Below are 24,311 nucleotides of genomic sequence, written 5' to 3'. Positions count from 1 at the left end.
CTCTGGAGCATTAGGGTTTGAATATTTATTCCCTTCAGTAGCATTCCCTGCAAAGGAAATGATGTATTAGCAGTGGGGAATCACAGCTGAGCCTGAGGCCCAAAGAAGGAAGTGTATCTATTTATTGATATGATTTAGCATTAACTTGCCTCAGCTTCTATTTGTTATTCTTTACTGACTTCGAGCTTCTGTTGGTTGATGCTTCTATTCAGATGCTAGAAGGAAGTAAAACAATGGAGATTATAGAGGTGGAAAAAAAAATTGTATGTGAAGACTTAAGAGTTGTGGTTTAATGACATGAAAACTTCATCTGTTGTTCCCAGTACAAGTCCAGACCCGGACGTGAGGCAGTGTTCTTAAAACGCCGCTGAGTGCCGGAGCTGCGTTCTGCTGAAACCTTTTCCTACGGTGCATGAAATCACAAATTTGTGGGTGATGAATAGCTGTGTAGTCTGCACCTTTTTGAAAGTGTTGCTCTTCCATGCAGCTGTTCAAATGAGTTGTCACAGTCAGACAACTGCTTTGCTTCGTCTCTTGGGTTTGAGGTCACTTACAAATACTTCTTTGACATGTTTTCTGGTATTCCGCCTCAAAACAGCGGGGTTGTTACCATTTCTCTCTGGAAGCACTCCAATAGGTCCATTAAAAAGAAATACATATTTGATTCCTTTTTATGATAGGAACAGGATGTTCTCTCCAATATCTGAAATACTTGGGCTTGTCCCTCCATTTCAAACTCGCTTCTTTGAGGCAGGAAGCTTTAAAGCTAAGCCTATTAGTGTAGGAGTAATTAAAGACACCCATGCAGGAGGCCTGCTGCCATGTTGTACAGTGAATGGTCTGCATTGCCCAGTCTGCAGATCTGGCCTAAAAATGGCTACTTTCCCCTCTGCTCATCAGCAGCAGGGCTTTCCACTGCTGTTGCTTCTGGCTAAACCTGGAGGATGTTGACTTGCTGGAAGGTGTCCAGAGAAGGGCAACAAAGCTGGGGAGGGGTTTGGAGCACAGCCCTGTGAGGAGAGGCTGAGGGAGCTGGGGTTGCTTAGCCTGGAGAAGAGGAAGCTCAGGGGAGACCTTATTGCTCTCTACAACTACCTGAAGGGAGGTTGTAGACAGGCGGGGACTGGGCTCTTCTCCCAGACAACCAGCACCAGAATAAGAGGACACAGTCTCAAGCTGCGCCAGGGGAGGTTCAGACTGGATGTTAGGAGGAAATTCTACAGAGAGTGAGTGATTGGCCATTGGAATGGGCTGCCCAGGGAGGTGGTGGAGTCACCATCACTGGAGGTGTTTAGGAGGAGACTGGATGGGGTGCTTGGTGCCATGGTTTAGTTGATTAGGTGGTATTGGATGATAGGTTGGACTCGATGATCTTGAAGGTCTCTTCCAACCTGGTTTATTCTATTCTTCTTGTTTATTCCCCATGTCTCCACTCAAAATTAAGAGCAGTTTGGATTTTGTTTTCAGCAGTTTTTCATAATGTCTTGGATTTTGTTACTGTTTTAGTTTGTTGTCTGTGTGTGTTGCAGACTCTGAGGACTGATGTGACAGCTCAGCTCAGTGTTAGTTGTGTATCTTGGGCTGCATCAAAAGCAGTGTGAGCAGCAGGATGAAGGCAAGGATTCTGTCCCTCTGCTCTGGTCAGATCTCACCTGGAGCACTGCATCAGGTACTGGTGCCCCCAGAATAAGAGGGACATGGAACTGTTGCAGCGGGTCCAAATGAGGCCATGAGGATGATCAGAGGGCTGAAGAACCTGCCCTATGAAGACAGGCTGGGATTTTGAACCTGGAGAACAGAAGGCTCCAGGGAGACCTTAGAGCAGCCTTCCGGTACCTGAAAGGGGCCACAAGAAAACTATGGAGGGACTTACAAGGGCTTGTGGTGATAGGATGAGGGGCAATGGATTGAAGCTTGAGGAGTGGAAGTTTAGACTGGAGATTAGGGAGAAATTCTTTAGACTGGGGGTGGTGAGGCACTGGAACAGGTGGCCCAGGATTGCCCTCTCTCTGGAAGTGTTTAAGGCCAGGTTGGATGAGGCCTTGAGTAAACTGGTCTAGTGGGAGGTGTCCCTGCCCATAGCAGGGGAGTTGTAACTAGATGATCTTTAAGGTCCCTTACAACCTACACCATTCCATGAATCTATATTGCAAGCATTTTGTAAAGGGCAACATTGCATTTTCCTACCCCCTCACCTGTCCTCAGACATCCTGGTGGTCTCCTCCAGACCACACTTTGGCATCCCAGTGTATTTCCTGTCACAGAGTGCCTATACTGGGACTGGTGTTATGGATGCTGTCCTGGGAGAGCCAGGTAGGGCTCTGCCTGCAGTCTCCTGAGGTGCCAGCAGCTTGTGGTGCTTCCTGCTGGTGTGGCCACAGCTTGTTTTTTAGGTCTAGACACTAGTAAGATAAGATGTAAAATGCATGGGTTGTTGTTTTCCTAAGCATGATTTATTATCTGAAGGAAAGTGTTCTGGTAAGCACTTTTTGCAGTCATCCTTTGTGTGTCTGAGTGCTTTGAGTTTTATGACTTTAATAATTAACTAAGCCTGTTTGTTCTTAGCGAGGAGAGGAGACCTTCGCTGTATTGGGTCAGTTCATATGGTTTACATTTAAGTAGGAGAGAGTGGTTGCTTAGTAGATTACATTAAACTTCAGTCTATGAGCTTGTATTGATCCATGAATCAAGCTCTTCCTCTTGAGTTTCCTTTAGCTGAGGAGCAGAAGTGTGTTCCCTGGTGGCAGGAGAGCAGGAAATGGAGTAGATTTCAGTATCCACCCCCCACCGTCCCACAGACACAACATGCACCACTCACTGGTGGCTGCTCATGGCTTCTGCTGGGCTCTCTTCCTTCTGGGCTGTGTGAAACATGCAGCAAATGGTGACTCTGGGCTGGGAGCTGAAAGGCAGCCTGCAAAACCACTCTGTACGTTGGTCATCTGCAGTGGCCTCTCCAGGGTGGGGCTGTTTGGTCCTGCCAACCACTGACCTTTCTGCTTGTGGGTAGAGGGTTTTGCTGGTATAAACAGCTCAGTACGTACAAATGCTTTTTTTAGGCTTTGTTTTCAGCAGTTTTGAGAGAGCACTAAGGGTTAGACACTGGAGCAGAGGAGGTTCCACGGAAACATAAGGGAAAACTTTCACTGGGAGGGTAACAGAGCCCTGGAGCAGGCTGCCCAGAAGAGGTTGTGGAGTCTCGTTCTCTGGAGACATTCAGAGCCCATCTGGGTGTGCTCCTGTGTGACCTGCCCTAGGGGATCCTGCTTTGGCTGGGAGACTGGACTCGATCTTTTGAGGTCCCTTCCAGTCCCTCACATTCTGTGACTTTGTCACTACATCCCCAAGCTGCAAGCTTGCTTGAGCAGAAGAGCTGACTCCTTTCAGCAGTCTGGCTCTCTTTCTTCTCCACTTATTTCACTTGTTGGTGGGCAGTTCTCTCACTTTTCTTTTCTTCAGAAGTCACTAGTATTCAGAAGCTTGTAATTTAGTTAATCTTTATGATAGAGATAAGGAGGAAGCGGTGATAAGACTTCCTCTTGAGATAATTCACTAAGCTGCTGGCTGCTGCAGGAGGGACTGCTGAATGTAGAGTAAGTAACATGAGCTTAGAGATCCGGTCCTTATCCCTTTGGGAGACTCACTAGCCTGCCTTGTGTCTAGTGTTTCTCTCTTGTACCATTAGAGATGACATTTCGTTGTCTCCGGCTGGGAAGGATCTGTCCCCAAGGCAGCAAGTCCATTTCTTCATGATGGATTCATGTATCAACACATGATACTAGATCCTGCCTCAGGAAATCCAGAGGCATTGCTCATAGCTGTGGTAATTTCAAACATCAGTTTACGTTCTCATCAAAGCTAATGCAATCACTGCCCCGCTCAGCAGCTTATCACCTTTCATTTACACCCCTGCAAGATGGTGTGCTGTAACATAGAGTAAGTCACAGATTAAAAATAATCTTCCAAAAAGAGGAACTTGAGGCACTGGGCCACTGCTCCTGCACTTCTCAGATCCTGTTCTCTACAGCCTTCCAGTGACGTGCTTCTTGCATGAATCAACCGTCTCTTGAAGTTGCAGAGGGAGAAGTGGTGCTGGCCTTACAGGTCAGGAGCGTTTAGACATCCATTATGGAAATCCTGTGAAATCTAAATGATGCAATTGCACATTCCTTTTAATACCCAGATAAGATCTGCAGTCGCATGCAGAGCGTCAGGCTAACCCCAGGCAAAGCTGAGTGGGGATTTGAAGAGATGATTGGGGAATATTTTTTCCCCATCTTGTATTACTGAAGGGTTCTTTCTTTAGCTGAAGTTAGCCTGCAGCCGTCTTTGAGATAAGGTTTTCTCCTTGTTGCTTGGATATCAGTAATTACAGAAAGATGCTGAAATGGTGTATAAGCAAAAGATTGTGTTTCAGGCAATTAATGAGTGATTAGGACTTCCTGAATAGTTAGGGTGGATTGATACCATTTCACGAGTTGCCAAATTAGGAATCATGAGTTACCAAACATCTTTGGAGCACAAAGCTGGACTTACAAAAGCAGAGGTTTCTTTCTTGGAGTTGCTGGCTGAGTATTTCATTCATGGATTCATAGAATGGTTTAGGTTGGAAGGGACCTTCAAGATCATCCAGTTCCAACTCTGCTGCCATGGGCAGGGACACCTTCCACTAGACCACATTGGTAAAGGCCTCATTTAGCTTGGCCTTGAACACCTCCAGGGAGGGGGCATCCACAACCTCCCTGGGCAACCTGTTCCACTGTCTCACCACTCTCACTGTAAATAATTTCTTCCTAATCTCCAGTCTAAATCCACCTCTTCCCAGCTCAGCCATTCCCACTCATGTTAGCTCTGCAAGCCTTTGTAAAAAGTCCCTCCCCAGCTTTCTTATTGCCCCCCTTCAGATACTCAGGGCTGTTCTAAGGTATCCCTGGAGCCTTCTCCAGGCTTTCCAGTACCTGAAGGAGACCTGCAAGAAAGCTGGGGAGGGACTTCTGGTGGCTACTCCCGGATAAAATACATAGGCATGCTTGGAGGAATGCAGTGAGTGTTTAATGAAAGCTTATAGCTGCTTTTGGTTCCCCAGCCCTAGTCTGTTAGTATTTAATGGCCATGAATTTGTGGCTATGGACTTGCAGTTGTTTGGAGTTGCTTATTTTCAATTGCTCTGCCGTTGTGTGTGCTTTGGTGCGTGTGGTGTTTGTGTTTGTTGCTCAGCCACTGTTCTGGACGTACCTGTCTGCTGCTTCTCTTCCTTCTGCTCCATGGTGTTGTTTTCCTCCAGGGTTAAAGGGCTGAAGATCTCAAAGAGATCTGAGGGGAAGACAAAGGTAATAAGCACCACTGCATGTGTAAAGTAGTAGTGGATGTGAGGAGGAAAAAAAAATCAGATTCTGAAAACATGGTTTAATGACCTGGATCCTTAGCTGGCTGCAGTGTTGTATTTCTGATGCCCATTAGTGGCCTGTTCTTCATACTGGTTTTTAGACATCTTGGTGTTGACTGTTTTTGCCTGTCTGCTGGCCAGCACCTTGAGGTAACTAAATTTGGACAAAGCTGGTTTCACATGGAACTAGCAGCAGAGATCTGAACCTAAATTTCCTCTGAGAATCTAGGAATAACCCTTGAAGTATTTTTAACTTTGCAGCAGGCAGCCAAGTTGCAAATGTAGTTAAACTTAACTCAGGCTAATTTCTTTTTGATGAATCTGAAGTCATCTAATTAACTGGCTTAGCCTGAAATTTACTTGTGAGGTGTTACTTACCCTGCCTTCCATCTGAAGTGCCAGTAATGGCCTTGTTCCTTCTGTAGGGGAATGTTGTGGGGTTTGCCCTCTTTCCCCCCGAACATAATGCAGAGAAAAATGGGCACCTTAGAGCTTTTGTACTCAGTGTTATCATAGTATCATTCAGGGTTGGAAGGGACCACATGGATCATCTAGTTCCAACCCCCCTGCCATGGGCAGGGACACCCCACACTAGATCAGGCTGGACAGAGCCTCATCCAGCCTGCTCTTAAACACCTCCAGGGACGGGGCCTTGACCACCTCCCTGGACAACCCATTCCAGGGTTTCACCACTCTCATGGGGAAGAACCTCCTCCTCACATCTAGCCTGAATCTCCTCACCTCCAGCTTCATTCCATTTGCCCTAGTCCTATCACTACCTGAGATCCTGAGAAGTCCTTCCCCAGCCTTCCTGTAGGCCCCCTTCAGATACTGGAAGGCCACAATTAGGTCACCTGGGAGCCTTCTCTTCTGCAGACTGAACAGCCCCAACTCCTTCAATCTGTCCTCATAGGAGAGGTGCTCCAGCCCTCTGATCATCCTTGTGGCCCTTCTCTGGACACGTTCCAGCACACAGTGTAATTTAGAATCTGCCATGGACTTGACTTGGGGAGGTCCACACAGTGCTAGCACTTCTGGAAGTGACACTCTGTTTGAGCTCCTTGGCTGGCAGGAGGTGCGTGTGAGCTGGTTTGGGCTTTGAAACATGAGTGCTAATGTAGAAATAGGCTATTGATTGTAGGGATGTGTCAGGGAGCTCTAAAATGGCTTGGCTGCTTATGGAGTCCTTGAAGTCAGCTGCTGTTTGCCTGCTTAAATTCTTCAGTTGAAGAGGTTCTGATGGATGTGCTAATTTGAGCAGTCAGCAGTGAAATGCAACTTTCTATATAGTTTGTTTTCCTTTTACAAGTCCTATAAATGAAGAGATAAGTGAATCTGAAGAGCTTTCTTTACATCTGCTCTGGAAGGAAGAAAAGTTAGTGAGTTCTTGAGACAGTGTTTTTCCCTCAAGTTTTCATTTGTGATGATTTTTTAGACAGGAAATAAAAGCTGAAGAGGCTCTTTACATGGTTTGAGACAGCTTACAACATAGTAAACACTACTTTGTTTCCATCAGACTGAAAAAAAACCCAACTTGATCTATCACATCCCCTTAACTCCCTAACAATGCAGTTATTTAGGGTAGCTTTTGGTATAGTTGTGGATACAAATGGTCTGAACATGTAACTGTGTGGCAGGGGACAAGCGATGCGGTGGGAGCTCTGCAGAGGTGGTGCGTTTAGTTCAGTAGTTTCAATGAGTTCACTGTGGGAAACACAGTTCCGAGTTTCCTTGGAGTCTTAAACTTGCAGTGGGGAAAAAAAAGTTCTACAGACTCACAGATTGCAGTGTGTTGGAAGGGACTCTCAAAGTCATTGTGTCCAACCCACCTCCAACTAGATCAGGCTGCTCAGGGCCACATCAAGTCTGATCGTGAATGTCTCCAGGGCCTCATCCGCATCCCTGAGCAGGCTGCTCCACTATCTCACCACCTGCATCGTAAAGAGCTTCTTTGTAATGTCCAACCTACATCTCCCCTGCTCCAGTTACAAACCATTGCCCCTTGCCATATCACCACAAGGCCTTCTGAACAGTCCTTCTCCAGCCTTCCTGTAGGTCCCCTTCAGATATTGAAATGTAGCTCTAAGGTCTCCCAGGAGCCTTCTCTTCTGCAGGCTTCATGATGGATTGAGACTAGAAGCACAGATAGATTCCACTAAATAAGTTTCTTTGGAAAATTAATTAGATGAACCATTAGCAATATTGTTAGTGCAAAATCAATAGTAGTAATTGTAGCTGAGAACTTAAGGTAACTTCTTTTGTCTGTATTTAATTAAGAGAGCCCAGTGCCTGGCTCCTAGTATCTGTGTATCTTTCTGCAGACAGTTTGGTAGAGCCAGAATTCTGCTGTAAATGTTTTAATGTTAAAATTATTATTTGCAGGCAGAAAGGATTTCTCTTCTGGAATGTTCATACTCTAGAATTGTGCTTAACTCAGAATCATTTTAGGAAGGTGATTGCAGTGGTATCAGTGATAGGCCTGATGGCTGCTTTAATACAGTATTTAAGTATTGATTTTCTTGCTCTGGGCAAGCCTGTGGGTTACTGATGTACTTGCAAAGAGAATCACAGAGTGCTAGGGGTTGGAAAGGACCTCCAGAGATTGAGTACAACAGTTTAGGAAGGATGTTGACTTGATGGAACGAGTCCAGAGAAGGGCAATGAAGTTGGTGAGGGGTTTGGAACACAAGCCCTATGAGGAGAGGCTGAGGGAGCTGGGATTGCTTAGCCTGGAGAAGAGGAGACTCAGGGGTGACCTTATTGCTCTCTACAACTACCTGAAGGGAGGTTGTAGACAGGCAGAGGTTGGTCTCTTCTCCCAGGCAGCCAGTACCAGAACAAGAGGACACAGTCTCAGGCTGCACCAGGGGAGGTTTAGGTTGGATGTTAGGAAGAAGTTCTACAGAGAGTGATTGCCTGTTGGAATGGGCTGCCTGGGGAGGTGGTGGAGTCACCATCACTGGAGTTGTTCAGGAGGAGACTTGATGGGGTGCTTGGTGCCATGGGTTAGTTGTTTAGGTGGGTTGGATTGGTTGGTGGGTTGGACGCCATGATCTTGAAGGTCTCTTCTGGTCTGGTGTGGTCTATCCCTATCCCTATTCTATCCTATTCCCCTGCAAAGTAGGACCACCTAGGGCTGGCCACACTGGAATGTGTCCAGGTGGGTTTTGAAGATGTCTAGGGAAGGAGACTCCAAAATATCTCTGGGCAGCCTGCTCCAGGGCTCACAGTGGGGAAGCTTTTTTCATATTGAGATGGAATTTTCTGTGGTTGAGTTTGCATCCCTTGCCCCTTGTCCTGTCACTGGGTATCAATGGAAAGAGATTGGTTCTGTCCTCCTGTCAGCCACGCTTCAGATGCTTGTAGACACTGATAAGGTCCCCTCTCAGCCTTTTCTTCTCCAGACTAAACAGCCCCAGGTCTTTCAGTCCTTCCTTGTAAGAGAGATGCTTAACTCTCCAGCATTATCTGGCCAGAAAGGCTGAGTGACCATGGAGTTGTTAAAGGCATGAATGGAGGCAGCTCTAGAACAAGCAACACTTGTAAGCTGAAGGTGTAATTAAACCTCCTGTTGGGCTGGGAAAAGGGCTGCTGAGTCCAGCTGGAAAATACAGCCAGCTTTCAGCTAGAGTAAAACAAGATCATTAAGCCTCAAGTTGGGCATTGTAGCAAGACTCCCTGGCTGCTCCTGACTGCTGGGTGCTCTTGCACAATCTCAGATTTTACTGTTGTTATTGATTCAAATTTGTTCAACTACCAGCTTGAGCTGAGCAATGGAAAATGTTACAGCAAGGCTTAACATAGCCCTGAATCCTTGCCTAGCTGAATTTAAAACTGAATTTGCCATGGTTTTAATTAGCCCACTCGGCATAAAACTGGCACTTTTTTGTTTTGGGGGTCAGGTGTGGAGAAAGGGATTTTATATATTTGAGGGTCAACATATTTATTTTCAGCAAGATAGTTTGCATGATGTGCAAGTTTTGCAAGCCTTCATGGTTGGATACCCGGAATGGTGCAGGGATGAGTCATCAAATTGCTACAGTTACACAATTCAGTACTCATTGGCCCTGTAAATACAAAGTATTAATTCAGGATGGATACAGGCAGGTTTGGAATATTGGCTCTTTACTCCAGACACTCGGAAATTAAAAGAGAGCTTGGGTGTCTTTGAAACAGCTACCCAAGCACAAGTCCAGGCTGGGTGAGAAGTGACTCAAGAGCAGCCTTGAGAAGGGACTTGGGCATGTCAGCTGATAAACTCACCATGAGCTAGCAGTGGTCACTCACAGCCCAGAAGGCAGCCATGTGCTGGGCTGCCTCAGAATCAGTGAGAGCAGCAGCACAGGGAGGGGATTCTGCCCCTCTGCTCTGGTGAGACCCCACCTGGAGCACTGTGCCCATTTCTGGAGCCCCCGACATGAGAGGGATACCCTTGTAAAACGTCCTTCCCCAGCTTTCTTGTAGGCCCTCTTCAGGTACTGGAAGGCTGCTGTTAGGTTTGCCCAGAGGCTTCTCTTCTCCAGGCTGAACAACCCCAGCTCCCTCAGCCTGTCCTTGCAGCAGAGGTGCTCCAGCCCCTTTGTCATCTTGGTGGCCTTCTTCTGGACCCACTCCATCGGGTCTATGTCCTTCCTGTGGTGAGAGCTCTAGATCTGGATGTATCACTCTAGGTCAGGTCTTAACCAAAGTAAAGTCATTCCTTCATGCACCCAAAAATCCACCTCCCTTGAGGAAAGTAGAAAGTAGAGCCCCTGGCCAAATGATTTTCTGAAAGTACCTACGGTCCACTGTCACTATAAAAGCTAAGGTCTGAGGTTCACCAAGTTAAACTTAATTTAGTTTTAGGTAGTCCTGTGAGAAGCAGGGAATTTAATTCACTGATCTTTATAGATCCCTTCCAGCTTGAGATATTCAGCAATTCTGTCTTGAAAGTTAACTTGAACTTGTCTATATTTGACATCTGCACTAGCAACTGCTTGTTTCAGCCTAAATTAAACTGTTTATGCAAGCACAAACTAAGCTTAATCCACTCAGTTCCTTACCTAGCTAGCTCTTCTCCCAGTTACCAGGTTTTATTTTAGTGCAGTTATTGCTGGAAGCTCAAGCAAAAATATACTTGGAACACTAAAAGAGTCCACCAAGATCCAACAGCTGAAGGCAAAATTAGAAAAAGAACCCCTGATACTGAAAATAAGGCACCGTTCTTGTTTGGCTTCTGACTAAGCACCCAAAAGTTTACAGGGCGACAGGGTAAATTCAGTACCAGCAGACAGTTACCCAGTTTGTGTTTCGAGTAGCTCGAAAAACCCCTGTGGTCTGACCACAGGTTGTAGGTGGGATGTTTTTAAGACACCTAGCATTTTACATGCCTGCTTTGACACCTCTCATAGAGTCATGGAATGGTTTGGGTTGGAAGGGAGCTTAAAGATCATCTAGTTTCAATGCCCTCCCATGGGCAAGGACACATTCCTCTAGACCAGGTCGCTCAGGGCCTCAGGCTGCACCAGGAGAGGTTTAGGCTGGATGTTAGGAAGAAGTTCTATACAGAGAGAGTGACTGCCCATTGGAATGGGCTGCCTGGGGAGGTGGTGGAGTCACAATCATTGGAGGTGTTCAGGAGGAGACTTGATGGGGTGCTTGGTGCCATGGGTTAGTTGTTTAGGTGGGTTGGATTGGTTGATGGGTTGGATGCGATGATCTTGAAGGTCTCTTCCAACCTGGTCTTATCCTATTCCCTATCCTATCCTATCCACCTCCTGTGATTATCTCACTAATTTATTTATAAGAAAAGCATATTTTATCTTCTTATGTAATTAATGGAGAAGAATTGGAAGGAACCATTTTCTCTGGGCAAGCTGAATGAGGTTAAACCTGGAGATATACAGTGCTGTCTGTGAAGCCAAACATTTTCACTGACCAGACTTGAATAACTCTCCACGCCTTTGTATGCTTTGATTTAGGCATCTTTAATGTCATTCCTCCCTTTATAGCCTATGGCTATGCTTCAGAAGGCATTTTTTGAAGGGGTGACTCCTTGCTGTTGGGTTGGCATAAGCACAGTCTTGTCAGTGTCCTATTTTTGACCTGGCATTTGTAAGCACTGTAGTAGTTCTGCATTTCTTTGCAGGCTCGTATGTGCAGATTTGGAAGGCTGTGATAAGTAAGGGATTTGTCAGGAAAAAAAGCTCCCTGAGGGGGCATCCCATCAATGCTGATCAGTACTCCAAGGGTGGGTGTCAGGAGGATGGGATCAGGCTTTGTTCAGTGGTGCCCAGTGACAGGACAAGGGACAACAGGCACAAACTTGAACATACAAAGTTCCATTTAAACACGAGGAGAAACTTCTTTAAGGGTGCTGGAGCCCTGGAGCAGGCTGCCCAGAGAGGTATTGGGAGTCCATCTCTGGAGACATTCAGAGTCTTCCTGGATGTGTTCCTGTGTGACCTTGTTTTAGGTGAAGCTGCCTTGGCAGGGAGCTTGGACTCAGTGATCTCCAGAGGTCCTGTCCAACACCTACCATTTTGTGCTCCTATGTGATCCTTGCTGTGAGAGGAGTTGAGTCACACCCTGGGCAGTGTAGTAGCGGTTCTACGACTCCGTTTGCTTTGCACTTCAGTATATTGTGGAGCCTCTCAGTAGCTAAATGAGGCAAAATCCCCTGCTATCCCTGATCGAGTATCAAGATGTTGTTAATAAACTTTGCTGAACAGGATTAGAAAGTGGTGCCCATTCCATCCTAAAGACAGGCTTGCATTGATTTGGAAGAGCTTTAAACCATTCGAGATTCTTCTGGCTATATTGGAAGCAGGAAGCCCTGAGGAACACAAGCTCACGTCTTTCAGGCGGTGAAGATGGTTCCCCAGCTTTCCTCCTTACTGCTGTGGGCCAGTTGTCACAGAGGATGGTGGATTCCTCTCCTCCTCTGGGTGAATGTGTAATTAATACCTCCAGCAACCCTTGTGCTGGCAGAGCTGGTTTCAGAAGGCAATGTAAGTATCCAGAGCATGAGCTTGATCTACTGGGTTTGACTCCAAGATATCCAAGTAGGTATTAGTTGTTCTTTGTCTTCTCTTTAACTTCAGAGTCAGCTGCAGGTGTGATTTGTTCGAGGAGGCCAGAGCCTGTTGAGCAGAACTGTTCCGATTAGTTTTCCTTATTTTGTAATTTTGACTCAAATTTCCTGGTACCTTTGCTAGTGAGTGGGAATCCTGTCCAAAATGAGGATTTTTAAAGGCTTAGTTGATCTTTAACTCAAATCAGAATTGCTGGTGCAGTCTCAAGGGTAGTGGGAAAGAGAAGTTCTTGGTTTCTATCACTTTCTCTTTTATTACAGCCCAAAGCACTCATTGAAGACTGCTGGTTTTTGCAAGCTAACACAGCTATTGTCTAGCTTTGTCCATCCATCCTTTGTATCCTGTGCATCCATTCTTTGGTAGGGAAGCCTTTCTCATCAAAGAAACTTAGCAGTGCTGTCTGCTTGGCTACTCCTGCAGCTTGCATGTCTTGTCCCAGTTCCCAGGACTATTGCGATCACCTCTGTAATTGCTCTCTGGATACTGGAACTAAAACTGGGTTAAGGAAGAGAGCTGCCCTGTGCAGTTTCTCCTCAGAGACAATTAAGTTACTAGAGGCACTCCCAGGTCCTGGAGCATGGTGGAAACTCTACCTATAGCAGAAACTTGGATGACACATACAAGTTTGATAGGTTTCTACTAGAAAAGCTGTAGCTTTTTTGGTTTATCTCCTGAAGGAGATGAGCCTTGCAGGCTGAGTGCCATTCATCTACAGAATAACTTGGGTGCTTTTGTCCCTAATGTCATACAGGTGTGGAACTGTGATGCTTGAGATGTCAGTTTTCAGTGCTACCAGGTAGCTAAGGATCTTCAGTGAAACTCTGCTTTATGAAGTTTTGAAATGACTAGCCTTTTTTTGGCCCTTGGGGAATCTCTCCTGGTTGTTTTTCTATTGGAAGCTTTTCATGGTCTCCAAAGAAAATGAGCTTGCTGTAATTACTCTTGTCAGTACCTTCTCCTCCCTAAGTAACTTTTGAACTTCTTTGCCATGTTCATCTGCATCTCATAGAAATCCTGAAGACTTGTGGTATTGTGGACAGAAAGACTGAAGAAAGCCTGAAGTGAGGTGAGGGATATGGGATGCAAACCTTGAGGAAGCAAGCTTCTAAAATCCTGCAGCTTGTAGAGCAGTCTGCAAGCTTTGCTGCCATTGCTGGCTTTGCTGGTAGGGTAAAGACAGAGCTTTTCTCAGTGTAGCTTACTCATTTGGTTATAACAACTAAAAGGCAGTGGAAAACATCTCTGCTTAGACTCATTGTTATCACTTTGCTCCTGCCATTCCCAGTAGGGGATGGAGAATGCCTTTTCCAGGCTAATTAAGGAATGACAGCTGGTTGGAAATCATCTTTCTACTTTTGCAAGAGCTGTGAGCAACTTAACAAGAATTTCTGGGGGGGAAAAAATGAACTTATAAATGATTAATTGACACAATTTAGAAGTTAAATTTCCATTGTGAGAAGCTGCTAGGCTCTTGTGGTTGTGGGGATGAAAAGTCAAATCTGTGTCTTCCAGAATCTGCAAATGCAGGTTGGTTGTATTGTAGGGGCTCATGGCCTTGCCAGAGAGGCTAGAGTCAGAAGTTGTCATTTGCACCAGGTTTTGGTGCTGTTCAGCAGCAGAACTGCAGGGAACTGGAGTGAATTCCCAGTTAATGCCACTTCGAAACTGATTGGGAAACCTGCTGTTGTGGTTTAACCCCAGACAGCAGCTAAGCCCCATTCAGCAACTTGCTTGCTCCCCTCCACTGTGATGGGGGAGAATTGGAAGAGTAAAAGCAAGAAGCCTCATGGATTGAGATAGAGACAGCTTAACAAATAAAGCAAAAGCCATGCATAGCAGCAAAGCAAACCAAGGATTTCCTTCCCCACTTTCCATGGGCAGGCAGGTGTTCAGCCATCCCCAGGAAAGCAGGGCTCCATCATGTGTAATGGTGACTTGGGAAGACCAATTCCAGCACTTCCAACATTCCCCCCTTCCTTTTGCCTCAATGATTTATATGCTGAGCATGATATCGTATGGTTTGGGGCATCTTTTCAGTTACTTGAGGTCAGCTGTCCTGGCTGCATCCCCTCTCAAGTTGTTCTACACACCCAGTCTATTGACTGGTGAGCTGAGAAACAGAAAAGGCCTTGACTCTGTGTAAGCCCTGCTTAGCAGTGAGGAAAACTGAATTATCAACCTTGTTTCCAGGACAAATCCAAACCACGTCCCCATGCCAGCTACTATGGAGAAAACGATCTCAATGCCAGCCAAAACCAGCACACCCACGGAGGTGACCAGAACAGGAGCTTTATGACGAGGGTGGGTGTGGTAAACAGCAAGGGACAGGTTGAGAGAAGGGAGCAGCACGCCAAAGGGGAGAGTTGAACTTGTAGATTCCTATCTGTCTTCTTGCACAAGAGCTGGAGGCCTTCCTGAACAAGGGCTGGTGACTCCAGCTGCTTGGAATTCTGAAATTCTTTTGCCAAGTGCTGTGTATGTGCAGGAGAGATCAGAGCTGTCTGCTTGCTTCTTGCAGACAACAGGACAGGATCCATCCGGTCATCTTTTAGTCTTCAGTCAGCACTTCAGAAACACAGTAGAGGCTGAGTTAGGATATTTGTGATCCAGGGAATTACACCAAAAAAGTTTTTAGGACAGAAGTAGAGTGAAGTTTCTAGGGAGGGAAGATATAATAGGGAAAACAAGCTGTGTATAAGGACACAGAACTGTTGGCATGAGTCCAGAGGAGGGCCACAAGGATGATCCAAGGCCTAGAGCACCTCCTCTGTGAGTACAGGCTGAGGGATCTGGGCTTGTTCAGCCTAGAGAAGATAAGGCAGGGGGGGATCTTAGAGCTGCTTTCCAATACCTAAAGGGATCCTACAGGAAGGCTTGAGAGGGACTTTTTGTAAAGGTGTCTAGCAGCAGGACAAGGAGGGATGGTTTGAAGCTGAGGGAGAGCAGGTTTAGACTGGATCCTAGGAAGAAGTTCTTCAGTTTAAGGGTGGTAAGACTCCAGAACAGGTTGCCCAGAGTGGTTGTGGATGCCCCTTCCCTGGGGGTGTTGAAGGCCCTGTCTTCTGGAGGTGTCCCTGTCGATTGCAGGGGGGGTGGACAAGAGGACCTTTGAGGGTCCCTTTCAAGCCAATGCAATCTGTGAATTCAGGAGACAGTTCTTAACCTACAACCCAGAGAAAGTTAGCAGTGGTTTCTGAGGTGTTTCCCAATAAAGCAGCAGAAGAAAGCAATGTCAGAGTCTTGCAGTGACCTACTGAAGGAAAGCTAAGTTGGGACTAATCTCATATCATGTGGGATTTCTGCTGAATCTGCTGAGCCAAGTCATCTGGGTCTGGTGTTTTCAATGAGAGCTCCTGTTCCTTGCTCTTCACCTACAGGATTATTGATGCCTATATTTAGTCTCCAGCTGCAAAAGACGAGATGTTCCATCCTCATTTAAGGGCATACTAATTGAAAACACTGTTAACCAACATGTAATCACTGTAATTAGTATTTCTACACTCTCAACTTTAAAATAAAATTAAACTGGAAAAAAAACCCCACTGCATAGTTCCCTGGGGTCATGTTTGCTTTTGTAGTGGAACTGCTGTGGCCCAGTTGCCGACTGGTAAGTCCATGGCTGCTTTGTGCTCCCTCTTGTGGCACCAGGTGGTGGTGGGGCATCGTTGACACCTGGTTTGCCCATCCCTGGTGGTGCTGGTTATGGACACAATGGAGTTATGAATAATTGGAATGGCCCCCAGGAGACCATCATTTGGAAGATGTGGAAAGCGTGGTTTGCTTTTCCTGTGTATGTCTAGAAACACTGTGGGGTAACACAAAACCTTGCCTGCCTTTGTCCAGTTTTGGGTTCTCCCCTAGCCATCCCCTGGCCTTGTATTTGTCATTGTCATGTGCATCACAACTAGGTAGGTTTAATGTTTTTTCATCACCCAACAGACACAGGTTTTGTAATGGGATCTTTCATCCATGCTTTTTCTTACCTAACTGGAAGGCAGAAGAGAGTTCAAGGTAACTTTCAGACCCAGCAGTGGAGGAAGGCTTGACTAGAGGGATAACACTATCAATTTGTCATGCCTTCTGATTTCCTGGTCCAACCTTTAGGCAAGGAGGAGATGGAGCAGTGAATGCTTTTGAGGTGGAACTGCCTTTTGAATGAGGGTGGATGCAGCTGTTAAGGGGTTAATCCATAATCTGTGATGGCAGTACGGGAATGGTGTGACTTACTCCATCATGTGTCTTACTTGAGAGTGCTGTTCCTCATTTTGCTGAGCCAGCTACTAGAGGGGAAGGAGGCTGAAGAACATGCAGACAATGTTTTAGGACATTCAGGCAGTTAGCTGGTGTCTCCTGGGCATGAGTAATGGGGAGGACAGGGCTGGTGGGAGGTTACGTGAGTAGTTCCTGCCTAGGTGTGGAATACCAACAAAGAGATAGAAATAGTTGGTGGCTGTGCTATGGACAGCAAAGGGGAGTGGGTAATTAAAAAGGGAAGAGGAGTGAAAGGCTTTCAAAACCTCAGGTAAGATCTACAAGAAACATTTGCAGCTGAATATTGGTAGAAATTCTTCCATCTCTGGTTCTCAAACAAAAGGGAAGAAAAGAATAGGGAGGAGCAGTTATGGTGTTGGGAGAGCAAGGTAATTAAGTCAGGGTGAAGCAAGACAGTGACTGCCAAGGGTTCTAGGACACAGGCTGTGGCAGGGAGTTGCAGAGGTGTTCTGCAGAGAAGGGTCCCTCCTTGTGGTGAGCTAGAGCTGGAAAACAAAGTCCCATTCTGTTGCATGTAAGTAGTGTGTAGCAATTTTGATTTTCTTTTTCCAACTAGATGTATGCAATTTAACTTTGGCAGAAAGTGCTACTTGATTACTTTGACAGGTTTAATTACTTTGGCTTGAATAGGATGAAAGAGAATTTATTTCCCAGCGAGAAAAGTGTTGAAAGGCTGCATGAAAACCTGTCAAAGGAAATTGAAGAGGGGCTGGGGAGTTATCTTTACAGTAAATGGAATTGATAAACATGTCAGTTAGAAGGAGAATTTATTTATAATACCCAGGTTTTGTGGCCAGACTGCTTTGATCATTCTGTTCACTGGGAAAATGAATGCTAGCTGTTCAATTGATTTGCCTTTTCATAATGCTTGTAGAGCAAGGGTTTGCCACGGAAGAAAATAAGCAAAGTCATAATTCTTCCTCTTCTTTTTTTCCTTTCTTTCCCCTCCCCTAGAACACATCAGTAATGGAGGATCAGAATGAAGATGAGTCTCCAAAGAAAAATACCCTATGGCAGGTAGGACTCCACATTTGTGTAGAGTTGGCATGGGTTTAAGATGCTTCTGCTTTTGGGAAGCCGAATCTTGCATCTGCATAATCATCCTTGTGTGTAGTTGACTGTATCATGCTAAAATTAGCTTAGCCTTCAAGTGAAGGCTGATGCTGATGAATAATAGTTGAGAAATTACAAGATCTTCTCAGATTTTCTAGTTTGTGCTGACCTTGAAAGGACAATTCTGCATCAGGGGATAGTTGGGAATCCAGCTCAACCTCTCTGAGCGTGGCTCAGTCAGTGAAAAGGCAAAATTCAGCACCTTGCCTTGACGAGGAATTGCAACCAATTTGCTTTGAAGAAGTTAAGGAATATTTCAGAGAGCTGACAGTTGCTCCCCATCAGCCCTGTTGGTTTCCTGAAGGGCTCAGAAGAGCCTGGCATCAATCTTTGATTCTATTTACTAATTAGCAGTATGTCCTGAGGTGGTTGCCTCGTATCATCTTTATTTCTAGCTAGAGCTCCCGGGATTCCAATGATCTTTTTGTGTGGATGTCCCAAGCATGGTCAGGAATGATTTTTCAAAACCAAAACAAGCCCTTGATGTTGTAGAAGTCTCAGTTTTCAGTTACAGACAAGTAGCTCAACACTGACATTGGGTGTGGGGGGCTTCAGTTTTGGTGTTAATTAGAGCATTAAGACCCAAGTTTGATAGGTCTCTGTACCTGTATTGTTTGAACTGCTGGAACCTGTGGCAGTCATGGGTGGAGGCAGAGTGAAATATGGAGCAGAAAACACTGGTTAAATCTGCAAAAGTTTGTCCTACAAGGAATTCAGTTCATAGAATCATGGAATGGTTTGGGTAGGAAGGGACCTCCAAAGGTCATCTAGGCAAAACTCTGCAGTCAGCAGGGACATCTTCCACTAGTTCAGGTTGTCAGAGCCTTGTCCAGCCTGACCTTGGATATCTCCAGGGGTGGGGCCTCAACCAGCTCCCTGGGCAAGCTGTTGCAGTGTTCTACCACCCTCATGGTGCAGAACTTGTTCCTAACATTCAGTCTAAATCTTCTCTTACCTAATTTCAAACCATCACCCCTGGTCCTATCACCGCAGGCCTTTGTAAACAGTCCCTCTGCAGCTTTCTTGTAGCCCCCCTTCAGGTACTGGGAGGCTGCTATTAGGTCTCCCTAGAGCCTTCTCTTCTCTGGGCTGAACAACTCCAAGCTCCCTCAGCCTGTCCTCATAGCAGGGGTGCATCAGCCCCTGATCATCTTGTGACCCACTCCATCAGGTCCACGTCCTTCCTGTGTTGAGGGCTCTGGAGCTGGATGCAGCACTTCAGGTGAGTAAACTCAGAGCAGAGTAAAGTTACTTGCTGTTTAAATCATAAGGGAGTAAGGGAGTTCAGGTCTTTCAGTGTAAGAAGTAATGTAATTATGCACAAAGTTCTGGAATTGATCTTTATCTAGGGGAGATGAAATTTATATGACGTGACTCACAGCTCTAAGAACGTGTTTTGAACTGTTTTGTTGATCGTTCCTTTGCATCTTCTCCCATTCCTCCTTGTCACACTTCTTGCAAAGCAGTTCCTTGTGTTGCTGTCAAACACTGACGACTCCCTTTCTACTCCCAGATAAGTAATGGAACCTCCTCCGTGATCGTCTCCAGAAAAAGACCATCGGAAGGGAACTACGAAAAGGAAAAAGACTTGTGTATTAAATATTTTGACCAGTGGTCTGAATCAGATCAAGTGGAATTTGTGGAACACCTTATTTCACGAATGTGTCACTATCAGCATGGACATATTAACTCTTACTTGAAGCCCATGTTACAACGGGACTTCATCACTGCGCTACCAGGTAAACCGGTATTGATTTTTACAAGAGGTGCTTTTGATTTGTAGGTTCGTGGAATGGTCTTGGTTGGAAGGCGCCTTGAAGATCATCCAGTTCCAACCCCCTGCCGTGGGCAGGGATGCCTCCCACTAGACCAAGTTGCTCAAGGTCTCATCCAGCCTGGCTTTGAACACCTCGGGGGGGAGCATCCACAGCCTCCGTGGGCAACCAGTTCCAGCATCTCACCACCCTCACTGGAAAGAATTTCTTCCTCTCCAGTCTAAATTTCCCTTTGCCCTATCACTGCAAGCCCTTGTAAAAATATCTCTCCTCAGGTCTCCTGCAGCCCCCTTCAGGTATTGGAAGGCTACTCTTAAGGTGTCCCTGGAGCCTTCATTTCTCAAGGCTCAGCCCCAACTCTCTCCAGCCCCATTTCTCTCAGCTCCAACTCTGCCAGCCTGTCCTCTTTGTTGTTTGATACTTTGGATGTATGGAAATCCTTTAAAACATCTCCAGATTTAATTAGTCTCCTGTAAGTAAAGTGATGCTTCCTAATCCACAGGAGGGTAGCTGCAGTGATTCCCTTCTGTGATTAATTGAATTGGCCACTGGATGCCAGTGTTGTTCCGTGCAAAAGCAGCTTGAGTAGTGTATCCTGAAGGGTAGTTTGTGTTGCAATTGGAACCAAGTTGTCACAAAAGTATCTCTGCAAGCTCTGGTCTGAATTTTCTTTTTCATACCACTCCACTAGGTGTAGAAAATACTACAGAGGTGTTTTCATTTGGGAAATCTTTATTACAGTTTAGTTTTGTTCAGAGTTTCACAAAACTTAAAAGCTTCCTGCTAGATTCATAGAATGCCTTGGGTTGGAAGGGACCAAAATGATCATCTGGTTCCAACTCCTGCCACAGGCAGGGACACCTCCCACTAGACCAGGTTGCTCAATACCTCATACAGCCTGGTCTTGAACACAGAATCACCAAGGTTGGAAGATCTATGATCTCCCTGAGCAACCTTTTCCAGTGTCTCACCACCCTCACTGTCAAGATTTTCTTCCTAATCTGCAGTCTCAATCTCCCCTCCTCCATCTCAGAGCTATTGCCCCTCATCCTGCCACTACAAGCACTTGTACAGGATCCCTCCCCAGCTCTCCTGTAGCCCCCTTCAGGCCCTGGAAGGCTGCTCTAAGGTCTACCTGGAGCCTTACTTTCTCCAGACTGAACATATCTACTATGTCATTTTTCTGCTCTTGTTACAGACTCCAGGGCAAAAGCACTTGTGGGTCTTTATAGTCCACCCATGATTCCTTCATTCTGTGGCCCAGAGACTCTTCTGCCCCTGCTCAGTGTAAACCTCTTATCAAGAGTGGAAATATGGAATCTGTTCTTAGTGCTTGCTATGTGTATTTCTTCAGACAATCCAAAGCAGTAATAACCAGCTACATAGAGTCTCCAGCTTCCAGGCTCCTGCTAACTTGGATATATTGCCCATAGATTTCTGGAAGGAATTGTGTCCTTGGATTTTTGCTGCTGGGAAGAATGAGTCATTTGATTATTTGAAAAGCAAATGTATGGACATTGTTTCCTGAGTGGGAAATAAGCATGAACTGAGTGCTTGAAGTGTTCAGTTTGTCACTGATACAATAGCTCAGACTCACACCTGCAGTGGTGGAGTAGCCTGCAGATGTTTTCAAGAATGCCAAGACACAACATGAGCACTGAGAGGAGATGAGGAGGCAAAACAAATCATGAATGGAATTGGCAAATGGTCATTTTTGGAGCACAGGGGACCACTGAAGTAAAGTTTCTTTAAAGATTGGTCATGTTAGAAGCTCTGAAGCATTTGTAGACTTTGCTGTGCTTAGGTGGGTCTTGTGTGTGGTGGACTTCACTGGTTCCTGGGACAGAATGGTGCTTGGATGTTATGGGTGGCTGGTCTCACAAAACCTTGAGGAATTCCACTTTTGGAGGTGAAGGGGAGAATATTGGCTCATCTGTCAAGCATGGCTGAAATGAACTTAGTAGTTGGAAGGTAATGAAGAGCATAGGGTAGGAGACTGGAAGTGATACAGAATTACAGATGTATTCTCTTAAAAACCAGGCTTAAAACATGAGAGAGGGCTGTGAATGGGAGGTAGTGTCCCTTCCCCTCAAACCTCAGTTTCATGTAAGTTATTTTTTAGAAGACCATGCACCTGAAAGTGTGCTCCTTGTTTGGAGAGGAGAGCTGGCTCCTTCAGGGAGTGGGGATGTTTCTTCCTGCTTGTTTTCAAAGTGCTGGATGTTGATTTCTCTGGGACTAACTGAAAATTAAAGTGGCCAGTTGTAGTGGTTGTGTGCACGTGTGAGCTTCAGTTACAACTGGACTTTGTTTTTATACCTCGGGGCTGACACCACAGAATCACAGAGCACTTCAGGTTGGAAGGAACCTGTAAAGGTGATATAGTCTAACCCCCCTTCAGTGAGCAGCTACATCTGCAATTAGAACAGGTTGCTCAGAGCAGCCTTACCTGGAATATTTTCCAGGGATGGGGCATCTACCATTGCTCTGGGCAACCTGGGCCAGGGTCTCACCACCCTTAGTAGGAAAAAAAACCTTCTTTCCATCTAGTCTGAATCTCCCTCATTTTGTTTCACACCATCACCCCTTGGCCTGTCACAACAGGCCCTGCTATAAAGCCTGTCCCTGCTTGTAGTTGCACAGTTCCTTCATATGGCTTATTTATTCCTAAAATGTTTTGGAGGTGCATAAGCTGACTCTTACTTACACTACATTTGTACCTATAACCATTTATGTTGTGCAACTTTAGTTGTTTTTAAGAACTGTTCCTGTACTCAGCCTTTCTTGAAGGCCACGTGGTATGTATAAATTTACCCAAGAACTCAGTCTGAGCTGCTTGAAAGAGGTGTTCCAGCCCTCTGATGACTCTCTTCTGGCCTCACTCCATCAGGTCCATGACAGGATGGAGCTTCCTGATGGCAAGTCATTTACTCTAAACCATTTGATGGCTTAAAACTACATAAATTTCCAAAGCATTCTGTTCATGAACCATTTCCTGTCAAACTGCACAGCCTCTTGCAGAGACACAGGAGTTGGGCACAGAGTTGTTCTTTGACAGGTGTACCAATAAATCACAGAATGTTAGGGGCTGGAAGGGACCTCAAAAGATGATCCAGTCCAGCCCCCCTGCCAGAGCAGGATCACCTCTAGCAGATCACACAGGAATGCATCCAGGCAGGTTGCATTTTGCAGGATGCATTTTCCTACAGAAAATCCAGAGGGTTTATAAAGCTAAGTGCTCACTGTCTTTTATTGTGAAACAGCTATCTGCAGCTGTTTCAGGCCTTAATGTGTTTTAAACTTAGTCCTGACTGACAGGCATTTCAAGTTCCGCTCTTAAGCTGTACAGGTCTTAGGACAGGGGGAGCAACCCAAACCCACTGAAGCACTCTTGGGTTCGAAGGGTGCTTTGCAGTGCAGTCAGAGTTCTCATCTCTCTGTTGGGGGAGGATAATCATTTATTTTGTTGCCAGGAGATGGCAGCAACAGATAAACTTGTAAAATATTCTTTCCTGCATGAACATCATTTGAAGGCCTTCATTTGTCTGTCACTTTCTCCCTTGGGAATGGCTTATTTCACACCTGACATGTTCACCATCTTTACATTTCAGAATTGGCTCAAAGCTGTGTTAGCAGCTGACATGCCAGCATGGCTACTTTGTCCCATATCCTTTCTTTCACTGTGTGGTTGAAGTAAGTGCAGAGTTTTACTGCTCTTTCACTAAAAGCATTTCATTTTCCCTCATCTAAGAATGTCAGTGTCCATGTGATGATTGTTTCACTGCCTTATGTCAGTTAGGGAGGATTGCAATGCTCATCTTTGGAATGAGAAAGACATCCAGTAGGTGGGCATCTGTTCAGCACTGATCCTGTGGTCCCATCTTTCCTAGAGATAAATAGCTGTGTTTGGACCAGACTCTGCCTAAGGAGGGCTGTTCCTCTGGCTGTGCAGATAGTGGATTTGATCAACTTTGCATCATTGCTTGGTGTTGAAAATTCTTCCTCTTCAAAATGTAATGTTGAACTGAGAAAATCTGTAGAGGACTGTGTTGTGTGCTAACAGCATTCTAGATGTACCAGACAGTGCCTTGCTCTGGGTAGGCTGATCTGCTGCTGTTCAACACAAATGTACTGAAGTCTAAAATATCTGTTAGATCTGCTAAGCCATGGCCTGAGCCCCATCCTCCCATGGAACCTTTGCCATCAGAGAGCTGCTTGCTCAGCAGAACTGGTTCTCTTCTCTCTTCTTATCTGGCTGTGGCTTTCAGTGTGCACAATGATTCAGCTTGTCTTCTTGTCTTGGCTCTTTTAAACTGTCTTGAGAATGACGACCTTGCAATGATTACACTGACAGAAAAACCTTGAACTGTTTCAAAGCATGTAACACCCCAGTAAGATAAATGCATCCTAAGTAACAAGTATTTAGAATCTCCAAGTTGTTACTTACTAGAAAGACTGGGCTGTAGCAGGCTGGAAGGTACTTTCCCAATGTAATTAAACGCCTCTGGTGTTTTCTTCAAACTGCTGATGGTGTGACATAAAGCTGCTTTGAAACATGGGGGTGTTAGGAGAGAATTTGCTGCTTTGGAAGTGGTCAGGTTGGTGACCCAGCAGTTATTTGGACTTTGGTACATTTCAGTTATTTGAATCTGTTGTTGTTACTGGTATTGAAAAATGGCTTGGAAGGGACCT

At 45.6% G+C, this 24,311-nt stretch overlaps 1 protein-coding gene across 4 annotated transcripts in view; it reads left to right on the top strand.

Moving 5' to 3' along the window:
- Positions 1–24,311, top strand: part of FBXW11 (F-box and WD repeat domain containing 11) — a 75,580-nt gene that overhangs the window by 24,527 nt on the left and 26,742 nt on the right. For all 4 annotated transcript variants that reach the window (XM_068158813.1, XM_068158822.1, XM_068158830.1 and 1 more), the window contains 2 exons: positions 17,686–17,748; positions 19,358–19,583. In XM_068158813.1, coding sequence (XP_068014914.1) covers positions 17,686–17,748; positions 19,358–19,583 — 289 coding nt within the window. The remainder of the gene's footprint in view (positions 1–17,685; positions 17,749–19,357; positions 19,584–24,311) is intronic.

This window comes from Melanerpes formicivorus, unplaced genomic scaffold, assembly GCF_026170545.1.
Source record: "Melanerpes formicivorus ecotype bairdi unplaced genomic scaffold, bMelFor1.0.p_v2 SCAF_2, whole genome shotgun sequence".
Lineage (NCBI taxonomy): Eukaryota > Metazoa > Chordata > Aves > Piciformes > Picidae > Melanerpes > Melanerpes formicivorus.
The sequence above is the reverse complement of the archived record's forward strand: the minus strand, read 5'-3'. Positions and strand labels throughout refer to the sequence as shown.